Below are 15,677 nucleotides of genomic sequence, written 5' to 3' on the forward strand. Positions count from 1 at the left end.
GTCTAATATGAGGTCTAAACTGCACCTACAGTTTACAGTACTGTATTACACACTTTAAAATACTTTAAAAGGGTAGTTCTCATGTTAAGTGTTCTTATCACAACACACAAATGTACACACAAAAGAACACAAGGAAATTTCTAGAGGTGGGATACATGTTCATCACCTTAATGTAGTGACAGTATCACAGGCATATGTGCATGTCTGAACTAATCGAAATTTATAGATTATATAGGTGCTAAATTTATATGTCAATTATGCCTCAATAGAGCTTAAAAAGAATTATAGAGAAAAATAAAACAAGGCAAAGGGATAGTTATGGATGTGTGTGGGTTGAGAGATTTTGAGGTAGAGTGAGCAAGGAAACCCTCTCTGACTTCTTGTTGCTGTCGTTCGCTCACTAACTCATGTCTGACTCTGTGACCCCCTGGACTGCAGCACGCCAGGATTCCCTGTCCTTCACTATTTCCTGGAGTTTGCTCAGACTCATGTCTATTGAGTTGGTGATGCCATCCAACCATCTCATCCTCTGTCACCCCCTTCTCCTGTCTGATTAGTTGACATTTAATCAAAGACCTGAAGGAAGTGAGCAAACCACAGAAATATCTGGGATAGACTGTTCCAGACAAAGGCATCAGAGATTGCCAAGGCCCACATGTGAGAACACCTAACACCAATAGCCCAGAGGTCTGTGTGGCTGGAGCAGGTGGTCCAGGAGAAGATGAACAGGGGACAAGACCAAGGGCCAGACCATTTGACACTTTGTAGACTGCATCTCAGTTTTTTAGACACAGTGTGATTGAAGCCATTATATTATTTTGAACAAAGATGTAATGAGATCACTGGCAGCCAAGTGATGGCCAGCCCGAACAAGTAAGAATGGAATTACAAAGACCAGGAGCCAATATCCTCAATCTCTAGAAGACAGGATGGTGATTCTCTTGGGGTGCCATGGACGTGGTGAGACATGGCTGGATGAGACACAAACACATTTTGAAGACAGAGCCGACAGGCTTACAGATGGATTAGATGTGAAGTGTGAGAGGAAGCAAGGCAACGGGGGATGCCATGGATTTTGCCTCAGTACTGAGGTGAAGTATTGTGTCATGAGCCGAGGTGGTGAACAAAGGCAAGAGCAGATGTCTGTTTGTTTTGTGGGGAAGATAGGAGATAAGATTTTCGTTCTAGACATAAGATTTAAGATGCCAAATAAATATCCAGTTGTTGACTATTTTGTCTGGAGTCTGGGAGTCTTAGAGTAGGAAGGAAGGTGCTTAGGTTTTGCTGTTTCTGCTCTTCTACACAAATGACAAATGTCAACAATAAGAGTAGTTGTGATATTTGAAATAAAAATCCACAGGGCTGTCTCTACACCATTAATCCCTCCAGAAGACTAATAAGACATTATGGTCATTTGATGCCCAAAGAGTCAAGACTCTTGGTAAAATCTAGATTATTCAAAGCAGAACAGACGCTAAGACAAGCTCCCACAGTGGATTAAACTTCCAAGGCAGAGACTCAGTTTCTTATCAGGCTAGGTAACTGGTCCTCTAAATAGCCTCTATGTCTCCTGCACAATGAAGTCCAAGGAAAATGCAAAGAAACCATATTCAATTATATTCAGCAGAACTCTGCCTCTGAAGAGACAGTGGCTCAGCAGCACCCACTCTCTGGCTCTGGCTCCTCTCTTAGATGCACAGCCCCTGGGCTTAACGTAGGCCAAACACATTAAGTTTCCAACGTGCTATATTCTCTCTCACATGCTACTTCTCTGCCTAAAACACTTCTTTCCCAGCAGTCAGCCTGGCTGATTCTAACTCTCCATCACAATGCCTTCCTGAGCACAATGGGTTCATGCATCTGGTTCACCCACCAAAATGCAAGTTCACTGATGACAATAACTTTATCTTTTATATTTGTGTTTCCAGAACCTCACAAATGTGGGAGATACTGGATAAATGTTTGGTTAATGGACAAACGGAATTATGGGTGTTTAACCAGGGCTACTGGCTATCTAGCTGGTGCACTGCCCTCTTGGTGCATCTATAAAACATATACTGAGAATTCCAGAAGGTACTGAAGCATCTCTTGCAACCTAACCTCTTTTGAGGACATATTATATGGAGTGGAATGCTATAAAGCACAGCCTAGTTGGGACTGTCCCAGAATTCAGAAACTTGTTTTCCATCACTTAAGGCAGGACAAGGATTCTGATCCAATAAGATCCTTCCAGAGCAAAATGGAAAAGTTCACAAGGCTGAGACATTGAGAAGGTCGGCTTTGAAAAGTGCATCTGCTTTTCCTCCCCATCACACTCCCATCCCCTTTATGCTCCAGAGGAAAATAGAAACACATAAAATGCCTGAAGCAAAACTGAACTAGAAGAGTAAACACTGGGTGAGATGGCAAACACATAAAAATATAAGTAATACAAAACACTGTGAATTAAAAGAAACCAAAGAAATACAAAGCAGTACCAGAAGGCAAATACATGTTGCCGGCAAGTGACCCAAAGACAAACACAAAGATCAAAGAAAACCTTGCAGTGAAATAAGCAGAAATCATCAGGATTATTTCCACTCAAGGAAATGTGTGTCAAATGAAAATAAGTTAACCTAATCTAGTACCAAAAGGCAATAAAGATAATTTCAAATAATACCATTCAAGAATCAAAACAAAATTAGATGACATTTAAATAAAAGCCTCCTTTATTGAAGCAAGGCAACATAGTAGAGACAGAAAATGCAAGCCCCTTGGTAACATAATATCTTAGAAAGTGGACCTAAAACTAAAGAAAGCCCAAAATAATCCCATAAGAAAATGAAAATATTCAGCAATCAAAGCAAGATGGGAAAATATCATGAGAAGTGCATAACTACAACAATGATAAAAACGTAAAGGAGAAGGCTTCTATGTAATGCTCATGAAAACCAAATGTGAATGATGAAAACATTGCACTTCTGCCTCAAGGAAATGAGCTGATTGTTTAACCCTTTGTCCTAACAACCTAAATTTCCTGTAACTCAGAAAAAGGACCCCGAAACTATGATTCTCATAACTGTCCAGTCGTTCAATACACAAAGGAAAGCAGGTCACCTTCAGGACATAAACACATTCTCATATATAGAAAAGAAGAGAAAGGAGGAAAAGAGAGTTTATTTCAATTATGGCACTTGGCTTAGGAAATGTAAAACATCTTAGAAAAGCTGCTTGTTACAGAAGTGGAGTCTGAGCCGGGTAAGATTAGGTGACCTCCCTAGACCCCAGACCGAGCAGTGCGAGAGCAAGATGAAGCCTCCTGCCCCTGCACACCGTTCTGTCCACCGCAAGATGAGCTGCTGCGATACATGCCATCTCGACAGCAGGGAGTCAGCCCAACATGAAAGGTCACCTTTCTGGGACATCATACTTTTGTCATATGAAATTCTAGCCTAAATGGAAAGAAATCAATAAAATCTGGAATAAAGAAAAAGATGGCATCTCTAAATACAAACATTCTCTTTTTTCTCCATCTTACCAATAATAAGCATTGTTCTAAAGTCCCTTCCAATTTTCAGAATAGTATTTAAACAAATGTATGTGTCAAACCGCTGTCATCACCATGAAAGTTACCTCCTTCTACAGACTCACTCAGCACCTCCTGACCAGGGCCCACCACAGCATGCATTTCAAAGGGGACCCCAAATTTCAAAGCAACCAGGACCTCATGGACACTACTTCTTTGCCTCCTCACCAGAAAAGAAATTATCCTGGGAATGTTTCCACTTTAGGGTCTTTTTTCCCTCTATTTCAGCTATGCTTTAATGTCATTGAAACATATCAAAACAAAAATGGAAGGCTTTTCTTGAAAGCCTTGCATAATAGAATTTCATATTTTTTTAAAATCTTACATATATTTATATATGCAGTTCTAATTTTTCAGATATTAATATTTTGTACACCTAAAACTAATACAATTTTATATGTCAATTATATCTCAATTTGTTTAAAAATGGAATGGAATGAGTGGGGAAAAAAATATTAATTTGACCATTTCATTTATTCACAAAATATTTGCCAAGTGCTTATTCTAAGAGCTGGAGACAGAGTAGTAATAGTAAACAAAACAGCCAATATCCCAGCCCTGGTTTCGATCCCTGGGTTGGGAAGATCTCCTGGAGAAGGAAAAGCTACCCAGTATTCTGGCCTGGAGAATTCCAAGGACTGTATAGTCCATGGGCTCTCAAAGAATCAGAAACAATTGAGCGGCTTTCACTTTTACAATGGGGCAACTATCCCAGTTAGGAAAGACAGTTCAGTTCAGTTCAGTCGCTCAGTCGTGTCTGACTATTTGTGACCCCATAAACTGCAGCATGCCAGGCCTCCCTGTCCATCACCAACTCCTGGAGTTTACCCAAATTCATGTCCATTGAGTCAGTGATGCCATCCAACCATCTCATCTCTGTCGTCCCCTTCTCCTCCTGCCTTCAATCTTTCCTATCATCAGGGTCTTTTCAAATGAGTCAGCTCTTCGCATCAGGTGGCCAAAATATTGGAGTTTCAGCTTCAACATCAGTCCTTCCAATGACCACCCAGGACTGATCTCCTTTAGGATGATCTGGTTGGATCTCCTTGCAGTCCAAGGGACTCTCAAGAGTCTCCTCCAACACCACAGTTCAAAAGCATCAATTCTTTGGTGCTCAGCTTACTTTATAGTTCAACTCTCACATCCACACATGACTACTGGAAAAACCATAGCTTTGACTAGATGGACCTTTCTTGGCAAAGTAATATCTCTGCTTTTTAATATGCTATCTAGGTTGGTCATAACTTTCCTTCCAAGGAGTAAGCATCTTCTAATTTCATGGCTACCATCACCATCTGCAGTGACTTTGGAGCCCAGAAAAATAAAGTCTGACACTGTTTCCACTGTCTCCCCATCTACTTGCCAGGAAGTCATGGAACCAGATGCCATGATCTTGGTTTTCTGAATGTTGAGCTTTAAGCCAACTTTTTCACTCTCCTCTTTCACTTTCATCAAGAGGCTCTTTACTTCTTCTTCACTTTCTGCCATAAGGGTGGTGTCATCTGCATATCTGAGGTTATTGATATTTCTCCCAGCAATCTTGATTCCAGCTTGTGCTTCATCCAGCCCAGTGTTTCTCATGCATATAAATTAAATAAGCAGGGTGACAATATACAGCCTTGATGTACTCCTTTTCCTATTTGGAACCAGTCTGTTGTTTCATGTCCAGTTCTAACTGTTGATTCCTGATCTGCATACAGATTTCTCAAGAGGCAGGTCAGGTGGCCTGGTCTTCCCATCTCTTTCAGAATTTTCCACAGTTTGTTGTGATCCACACAGTCAAAGGCTTTAGCATAGTCAATAAAGCAGAAATAGATGTTTTTCTGGAACTCTCTTGCTTTTTTGATGATCCAGTGAATGTTGGCAATTTGATCTCTGGTTCCTCTGCCTTTTTTAAAGCCAGCTTGAACACAGACAAGCACATAAACAAATAAATATATATCTCAGGTGGTGTCAAGTGCTATGAGCAAAGAGTAAAGGGCCAGACATAACAGGAAGCAGTGCTGTTATATATCTGGTAGTTAGAGAGGATCTCTCTGATCAAGTGATCCTGAGCAAAAATATGAAGAAAATGGGGCTATACAAGCAGATAGCTCAGGTGCAGTGGAAAGGAGAGTGTTCCAAGCTGGGGGCACATGCAGGTGCAAAGGTGTGTAAAAAGCAGGGAGACTGGGATGGGCAGAGAGGATGAGTGAACAAAGAAAAGCAGGAAATGGTTCAGGGTGGCAGTCAGGGCCCAGGTCGGAAGAGGGCCCTGTAAGCAACGGCAAGGATTTGTGTTTTATTCAGAATGAAATGGTAACAGAAGAATGATGTGATCTAACTGGTGTTAGATTGAGGTGTTTCCTAAAGATCTTCTGGCTGCCAGGTGGAGAACAGACCAAGGCAGACAGAGGACTGGTGGTTTAGAAGCTGGAAACTCATCTGGAAACATCTGTGACAACTGGAGGCAGAGAGGGCAGCAGCTGAAATGGGGAAACGGTGGAGGGCCAAGGGCAGAGGTGGACCATGCAGTCAGATTCTGGATGTGTTTGTCCCAGGCGAGCTGACAAGATCTGCTAATGATTTGGAGGTGGATGTGAGTAAAAGACAAGTGTGGAGGATGATTCCTAAGGATGTGAAGTGAGTATCTGGAAAGTTGCAGTCGCTACTTAGCAACCCGGGAGGACTGGAAAAGCAGCAGAATGTTGTGGAGAAGGTGAGGAGGCAGTTTTGGACTTATTAGGTTAGATATGTCACTGAGTGTTTGAATACAGACATAAGGTACCAATCAGTAGAATATGATTTGCTTCACTTAAAATTAGAAGCATATTCCCAGGTATCCCCAAATCTTTTTGAATTAACCTAGATATACTGTGGGTATGCCACTGCGTTAATGTTATAAAAATTTACTGGTACATCTTTACTTTTGCTTCCTACCTCAACATCAAGTTTCCAAAATTGGAGATGTCACCAAACACAAGCCTTTTAACATGTGACTAAGAATGACAGGTTATAAACACCTCCAAGGAGTCAGCTTTCCTTACAAGGCAATATTTAAATTAAGGAGACACTCCTTCCTGCCAAAAATCTTCCTACTGCCACCTTTCATGGAGTCTGATGCTCCTTTAAAAAATGCAATTATTCTCTCTTAACCATGTGTTACTCTTACTCAAATTCCATTATAAATATAAGAACATTAATGTATACTTTCTTTCAATGGAGACATTTCTTATTCATTTTGGCATAGTGTAGGGTCCTCTTGCTAGAAATAATTAGAAAGTAGTCGGGGCTTGAGAGGAGGAAGAGAAGATAAACCAACAACAGTGGGTTTTTATATGAGCCAACAGAATCGGAGACAAGTGCCAAACTCCTCCTTGACACAGACAGAGCTGAGAAACCTCCAGGAGGGGGCTCAAACTCTCCTTCTTCGCATAGATGAATCCAAGACCTGATCACGGACACAGGTGATGACTTCCCATTTATCTCCAGTGCAGCCTCCTCCTCTGGACTCTAGCTGCCTGCTCGATGCCTCCATTTGAACGTCTCATTGATGCACCATTTCTGTGTTCTGTTCTATCTCTGAGAAACATTATTTTCCCAAAGCCTGTTGGCATAGTTCACTTCCATTTAGCATTTACATCTCAGTTCAAATCTTCCTTCCCTGAGGAAAGCTCCCCTGACATCAAGGCCAGATGGAATACCCTCTTGTGGCCCCCACGTGCTCCCCTCCGAGCACTTACTCTGTTCATAATTATAGATTACTTGGGTAAGTATCTGCTCAATGTCAGGGTCTTCACCAGACTCCAAACCCCTTAGAGCAGATGCATATCTCTGCTGCTCACTGCTATGTACACTGCCAGATCCAAGCTCTCGGTTGATGCACAAAGAGCACTCAAACATTTGGTGAATAAATGAATGAATGCTGTGTTTGTGTCTTCAGACATGAAGTTAAAGGGTCCCTGATGAAGCAAAGACTCTAAGGTGCATCGCATTTGGGACAGACATCAGTTCTACTACGTTGAACTGAGAAAGTTAAATAAGGTTGATGGAAATCTGTTCTTGTATTTGCTTTGGGTTTTGTTTATCTTACGAGGCATCAGTATTATTCTGTACCTCTAGAGTCACAGAGGACATGGAAGGGAGAAATCAATAGCCGCAAGCCAAAAAAATAAAGTTACTGAATCCTTTGTTAGATGAGCAGACACTGAAAGGGGAGCTCTCACACATTTATCTTACCTACAAGAAAGAAACACTAGTTCATAAACATTAGAAGCATAGAGGAAGGAGACTCTTAAAAACTTTCTACAAAGATCAAGCCAAAAAAAAAAAAAAAAGAAAGAAAAGTCAAACTCATGGAAACAGATAGCAGAACAGTAGTTGCCAGAGGCTGGGGGAAATAGGTAGAAACTGGTAAAAGGGTACAAATTTTTGCTACACAATTAATAAGGTACAAGAAGCTAAAGAATAACACAGTGACTATAGTTGATAACACTGCTGTATAAATGAAACTTGTTGACAGAGTAGAACTTAAATGTTCTCACCAAAGAAAAAAAAAGAAGGCATATTTGTGAGGTAATGGATATGTTAATTAATTGGGGAGAATCCTTTCACAGCATATCATATATCAAATCATCACGATGTACACTTTAACTATCTTACAATTTTATATGTCAATTATACCTCACTTTATCTGAAATTTAAGAAAAGAAAAATCTTTCTACCAAGCTAAGGCAAGTCTGAATGTACAATCTGAGATTATTGACTGTAATTGATTTTCTTCTCAAAGGGGTTTTTCCTATGAGTGCAAAAAAACAATTACTCAATTGCAAGAGATTTCATAGTTTCATCAGGTCCACAGTCACATTACTTTTCCCAAGATGTTAAATTCCTCCACTTCAAAATCTCCTGCCTTAGGGATTTCAGCGCTATAGCCTTTGATTATAATGGAAATTCAGTTTTCCTTTTGTTCTGTGTTCATTCCTCTCCCCCTCCCCACAGCACTAAAATGTGACTTAAAATGTACACTTAAAATGTGTTCCTTAGTCTTAACCTTTAGTAACAGCTAGAGTAGTTTAACATCCAAAACAATTTCAACGACCAATTTCTAGACCTAAGCCATCAGCTTGGATCCAGAAAACAGAAGAATGCAGAGGACAAGAATAGTAATATAAGATACAAAGATTATTAACAATCAACAGTATTTTCCATTTTTAAAAAATCTCATATCCCAAGTACATACCCCATTTCTTTTTGGCAAGATCTAACTCTGTCTGCAACTGTATATGAATATTTAAACACACAAATTCATAGCACTCTCTTAACCAGTCAAATATAACTATAAGATTGATTTTCCTTAATGGAAATCAGATATGAACTCCACAGAACTCAAGTTTCCACTCTGGCTGTGTATATCCATCACATACAGTTCCTGTGAAACAGAATCACGCAGAAGCTCCCAAGACCCTGTTGTCATTAAAGATCCATTTTTAGTGAAAACAGTGAGGACAGATAGGAAAAACAAGCATGCAAAAATGCATATTATTAGTTTTTTAAAAAGACTCAACTTTCTAAACATAATTTAAAATGTTCAAATATATCCATGCCATATGTTTGTGCAAAAGTGAAGAATTTGTTAAAGACACACTTGTGATACATTAAAAGAGACTTCTGAGAGTGGTTAATGTTTGATACCTCCTTCATCAGATGGTCTTGTTACCTCACTGCAGCATGAAAAGCTACGGTAAATCTCGGATATTTCTGATTTGTCATCTCCCAGACCTGTACCAAAAGTACTGCTCGAGTAAGACCGAGACCGTTGTCTCCTATAAAGATTCGCCTTTTCTATATTGGAGGGAAAATAGTCTTATTTGTGATTAAGTGACTTGAAGAACAAAGAAACCAAAAAAATTACTTAAAAATTTAACAAGGAAGAAAAATAATCCCTCATTAAATTACAACCCCAAAGCTCAGGTATTATAAATTCTAGCCATCTATTCCCAAACATCAGCACATATTATCAACAATGCAAATGACTTAATGATCATTCACACTCAGCTTGGTCTAAATTTTAAAGGAGAGATGAGGGGTGGGAAATTGACAAGAACTAAGAAAACCCTGGCAAATAAGTAAATGTCTATCAAAGGTTTGGTTATAAATAGTTCTTTTCAAATATCACCAATGATACAGCATTTGTTGCCTTTTCTTTATTTTTAGAAAATTTGGGTGACAATTTGGCTGATTATGTGGATCTAATTACTATAAAAATATTAGAATTCCTACTTTGCCTTGGGCTTTCAATTTTGTTAATGTTAACAATTAAACGTGGAGTCACAATGGGGGGCAGAGAAGGACCTAAATGATAGATCTATTTATATGTTTAAAACAGTCACATAACTGTCAAATCTTCAGTTTGCTAAATGTGGTCTGAAAGCCTACAAAGATCAACCCTTGCTATTGCTATACCCAAATATCCAAACCATTTGGGTTTTACTTTTAATTATAAACATACAGTTGAAGTTAAAAGTCAAATAAACTTCCTATGTAAACTACAAATTTTGCATTTTATAAAAACTCAGAGATAAATTTTAGGGATACTTGAAAACCTATTTTAAGACATTGACGATGCTATGTAGAAAATCTCTCCTCTGTTTTATATAAATCTCTCCTCTGTTTTTATATAAAAGTCTTCAAAGAACTCCTTAAATTAAACAAGTATATCTTTAAATGTTGTGCTTTTCATAAAGCAAATCTTTATGTTAGCAGTTTAGTGCAGTCCAAATAGCTGCATTTCAAAGCCCAGAGAACTTCTAAAATCATATTCACTAATAAAAAGGAAGTGTAAGTAAGCTCTAGACACCTTTAAAATAAATTTAGAACTAATCTAGGATATATTAAAAAGCTCTTTTGTAAGTTTTGTTTTCATAAATGATTAGTGGCATATTAAATACAGCAACTTTCTTGGTTTTTCAAAGCCCAAACTTAAAATTTTACATTACCCAGAAGGCACAGTGAACCTGCACAAGCTCACAGCAGCTTCACTTTGAGGTCAAAAACCATGTAAATGGGGAGGAACTCAAAATGTAAGCAGTACCAGAAAGCATATGTAGACTTCTAGACTGAATATTGTCTTCCAGGGGATCAATGTCGAAGATGGAGCCAGGATCTGTACGCCACACTTTGAGGTCTTTTACCAAAGGAAGAAATCAACAAATCAAGAATGAATTAAAAAAAAAAAAAAGTCAGCACCCAAGAGAGTCAAACAAAAGTCTGAAAAGGGACATATGCAAACAGCAAGCATGTAATATAGGCAAACCCACTGTGCAGAAGACTTCAGAGGAGAACAGAGGGATATTCACACTCACAGTGTGATTCACACTCACAGGATCTGCTAAGAAAACCTTGTGATCAAATATAAGTTGCCTGGTTTATTTTTTGTTGACCTTCCACGGGGAGCCCGTGACTTATCACACATGCACACCACACCACTCCCCACATCCCCAAACCCTCATCACTCATGCTCTCCACACACTGAAACAGGGAAAACGTTGGCTCAAACCTCCTGATTAAGGACATGCGAGTAATTCGTAAGAGGCAACTAAAAGGTTTTTGTCTAAGAAAGCAAAACAAAACAAAACAAAAAAAATTCTCTCCCTACAACAGAAACAAATGTTGAACAAATTGAAAAAAATCAGTAACTTTCCTTTCCTTTCTTAGCTTTCAGTACAAACCTTGCTCACTCTGTCACCATTCAACACTATGTTCCTAAGATTTTCCCTGGATGACAAGAAAGAATAGCAGGTTGAGGCTCCTTTCTCTCTGATTTGTGAGACTTTCAGACAGCTCTATTCTCCCAGTTCAGAAATAATATTCAAAAAAATATAAGCTACTCACATTGTGGAAACCATCAGAATCTCTCAGGCGTGTCTATTTGATGTCAAAGGACCTATATGGGGTTACTTCTATTCTGTTACCCATGCAGACAATGTCTGCAGTACAATTATTGATCAGTACAGAAGCTAAACGTGAAAGATGCTCAGTTGTGTCCAACTCTTTGCAACCCCATGGTCTGTCCCTGGACTTCTCCAGGCAAGAATACTGGAGTGGGTAACTGTTCCCTTCTCCAGGGGATCTTCCCAACCCAGGCATCGAACTCAGGTCTCCTGCATTGCAGGCAGATTCTTTATCATCTGAGCTACCAGGGAAGCCAACATAAGCTAAAGAGAAACAAAATAATTGCTTAATCTTCATTATCACCTATGTCTGATATTTGGGCTGCTTCTTTGCGTAGCAAGTAGGAACACTCAAGACCAGAGAATGTCCAACTACAGAATGAATTTGCAACAACACCTGGCAAAGGCCATGAATTCCCTCCAACATGGTACAAACAACAACGCTTTGCCTTTGGTCCACTCTCACCTGGGCACCGCGTCATGCATTTGAGGAGGGGTCCGATGAATAAGGAAGCGAATTCCATTAATAAAAACAGGGAAAGCACGATCTTTTTGACTGTGCAGACCTGCCCAGCAGGCCAGTCAGCTTACCAACAATGATTCCAGGTCTCCTGTCCATCTCCACGATGTGAGGATGGACACCTTTATAGGCGGCATCGCTGACAACCTGGGTGTTCCTTCTCACTCGCTCTGTCACAGGGTCATCCACAACAGGAGTAAAGCCCCTTCCCTTTGTCTTTTCAAAATCTTCATGATATTTCACCTGAAAGAGGGAAAAATCATAGTAACTCAAACTGAAATTTCCTGAACGCTACACAGCTCACAAAATCTGAATATAAAGACAGTTACTATACCAGCTGCATCTAGATTATTTTCTACATAAATGTATTTTTTCCAATTATTCCAAAAATAATCTATGAAATTTCAGTTTCCTAGCATCAGAAATCAAATGCTGACATTTTTACAATGCTTTCCATCATTACAGGTAGCAGCTCTTTTAATATATAAGTTTGTATATACGTTAGAAGTGTTGAAAGATTTATTTTTTAAATCCTAGTTACTTTCTAAAATGCACTCACTTAGGTATAAGTTAATTCCCTATCTCTTAAACTTTAGTATGCAATAAAATGATAAGCTATTGCTATACAATTATTTATGAAAGCAATATTATTTAAAATTAGATTAAGAGAGCAAGTTACAAATACCTATATATATAATTTTTGTATGTTACAAAAACATATACTTCAAAACATGTGTTTTTTGCATTCTGAAATTAGGTTAGGGTGATGGTTGTTTAACTCTGTAAATTATACTAGAAACCACTTTGTATACTTTAAATGGGTGAGCTTTATGGTATATGCAATATATCTCATGAGACTGTTTTTTAAAAAATACATATTTTTATATTCTTTAAGCATGTAAACATATCAAACTCCATCTTAACATTAATTGAAAAAAAAGTCCAAGCAAGTATCTTCCATAAATTGCATTTATAGTAGTGGTCACGTTAGAAATAAAAACACACCCCAAAAAGTCACTGAGAAAAATTGTTTTATTAGACTAAATATTTCCCGTACATTCCAGTGAGATTAGAAAGCAGCCCCCGAAGGGTGGGCCCGTGGGCCTCCCCACGCTTTGTTAGTTATCCAGATTAATGGTGAACAACGCCATCACAGCACTGGGTGCAGCCACTCCTTAGTATGTTTTAGTCACGGATGGAGGACCTGTTGGACCCTACCATTGAAATGTGATTTTGAGCTTCTTTGACATGTCTGAGACCAGGTGTATCTAAAATCAGACTTGGTCTACCTTTCATCTGTTTCTGGTCCTGGGTATATTTTACCTGCAAAGTAAATAATAGATCATACTTAACAAAAAGACAACTATAATTTAAAAATTACGTAAGTTTTTCAAGCTTTCCAAATGAGTGAGGCATAGACAACATATTCTGAATTACTTCCCAGGCAACTTATTTAGTGAATTACATTTCCTTCTAGAATAATGAGCTAAAATTTTACTCTTGATGGTCTCCTTTAAAGGCTACGGCAAAGATGACCTAAATCTCTCTACCAACTGAATACAAATGTGCAAGTGACCAACATCCACTAACCATGAGTCTGTAAAAGTGGGAAATACTTTATCAATAGGGAAAAATCCAAAACTAAATGGAACCTAAATTTCTTTTTCTGTTTCTCTATTTCCCCATTTTCCACCATAACACTGTGGAAGCATGCATAACAAACATACCTCTATCAATATTTCCTTTTATTTGATCAGAGCACATGGTAAGAATCATTAAGTATTCATCTTAGGTTCCCTTTAAACAGCCACAGCCTAAAAGTAATTTATGTTGAATACAGTCAGCATCTCTGGGCAGAAATGCCACTAGAGAGCTGCACAGTTTAAAATCTAAATGCTGATTCCCAGGCATAAAGCTCTTTCTGACATCTGACTATCAGAACACTGTTTTTTGTGAAGCTGCTTCTGTATAAGATCAGGATACAGATTATGAGGGCATATGTGCACTCAGAACGGAAGCCCTGGTATTTCCTGAGAGGAGGTGCACTCCCCAAATCAGACACTGACATGCAACACAGAACTTCAGTGAGTAAGCGATTTCTGTGTTAGGTATATTTAAAGATTGCTTTTTCCTCTAAGTCCTTACTTTGGAGTAATGATTCATTTCTTATTTTGTTTTGCAGAGAGGACTTAACAATCAACATTCAATGGAATACATCTGTAAAATGATAATTGTTTAACTTATACATCAAAGACTACCACTTTCAAAGACACTGGCTAAAATAACATGATTCATTGTTTAAATGAACATAATTCAGTTTAAAATGAAACTTTAAATATAAGTGTTGGTCACATCTGGAAACATCAGTAGGGTTCAGGACAATATAAAGTTAGACAGTGGAGGCTTTCAGCTGTCATCTGAAATAACACATGTACTTTCTGCAGATCTTACAAAAGCTTCTTGGTCTGCAAATAAATAATAAAGGACATATCCTTCGTGATAGCCCCAAGTGAATAAAACAACTTGCCGAACTAATATTTTCTTGATTCTTCTTTACTCTTTCCATTTCAGGAGTTACACTTAAAGCTGTAGCTCTTCCCATCTGAGATTTATAATAAACCTATCATTTTGGAAAATAAAAAACAGCACTGTGAATCAATTCAACTAAACAAGAGTCTCATAGTACTTATTTAAAAGAGCTAAGCAAGGATAGGAAGCTGTGGTGGGGTGGGGGGAAGAATAAAAAAGGAAGCTAGCAGAGGTCTTTGTTGTTTAGTCACTAAGTCATGACCGACACTTTGCAACCCCATCCACTGTAGCTCGCCAGGTTTCTCTGTCCATGGGGTTTTTTCCAGGCAAGAACACTGGAGTGGGGTGCCATTTCCTTCTCAAGGGGAACTTCCCAGACCACAGATTCAAACGGCGTTTCTTGCATTGTGAGGCAGATTCTTTACCACTGAGCCATCAGAGGTCTAGTTATATTTTAAATGCTTGCATCTTAAATCATTCTATTTTAATTCATCCAATGGCAGAGAATCACTGTGAAGGTACTCACTACATGCGTGTACCATCAGTAAAGCTGTAGTAAGCATTTCATCACAAAGGAGTAAGGTAAGAAATATCTTCAAGGATGTTACTTTAAGGTACTCTTACCCACATAGAAGGCTGTTGGACCATTATGGTTTCTTCGTAATTAACTGTGGCAGAACTTTGGCCATGATGCCTAAGTGGTAACCATGGTGACCCATAAGGCCAGCACGCTCCCCAATGCTCCAGCCCTCCTTCTCCAGAACCATGTTCCCTTTAGAGAGTAATGGAGTTACATCAACTGTACTCCGAATACATCAGGAGAAGGTGAGTATCTACTTCTCCAAAATACAGTTGTCAGGGACAATGCCAAACAATAAACTGCCTTTCCTTTATAATCTGGCCAAAGGGCTTTAAAGGTTTAAAGAATAAAAGATTTCTTTGCATTTAAAAGATTTTCAAATTTCCTCTCCCAAAGAACACAATTTATTATTAACGATTTCGAAAAAAAATGATTCTCTCAGGGACTTCCCTGGTGGTCCAGTGCTTAAGACTCCATGCTTTCAATGCAGGGGGCATGAGTTTGATCCCTGTTTGGTGAACTAAGATCCCACATGCTGCATAATGCAACCAA

At 38.8% G+C, this 15,677-nt stretch overlaps 1 protein-coding gene across 2 annotated transcripts in view; it reads right to left on the reverse strand.

The window, feature by feature from the left end:
* NEBL (nebulette) overlaps positions 1-15,677 on the reverse strand; it is a 365,265-nt gene that overhangs the window by 19,391 nt on the left and 330,197 nt on the right. The window contains exons 22-26 of one of the 2 annotated variants that reach the window (XM_061126176.1): positions 14,544-14,636; positions 13,235-13,339; positions 12,088-12,259; positions 10,638-10,730; positions 9,239-9,388 (exon numbers count right to left, since the gene is read on the reverse strand). In XM_061126176.1, the coding sequence (XP_060982159.1) occupies positions 9,239-9,388; positions 10,638-10,730; positions 12,088-12,259; positions 13,235-13,339; positions 14,544-14,636 (613 nt within the window). The remainder of the gene's footprint in view (positions 1-9,238; positions 9,389-10,637; positions 10,731-12,087; positions 12,260-13,234; positions 13,340-14,543; positions 14,637-15,677) is intronic. The other variant, XM_061126175.1, reaches the window with a different exon arrangement.

The sequence above is a fragment of the Dama dama genome, chromosome 23, assembly GCF_033118175.1.
Source record: "Dama dama isolate Ldn47 chromosome 23, ASM3311817v1, whole genome shotgun sequence".
Taxonomy (NCBI): Eukaryota; Metazoa; Chordata; class Mammalia; order Artiodactyla; family Cervidae; genus Dama; species Dama dama.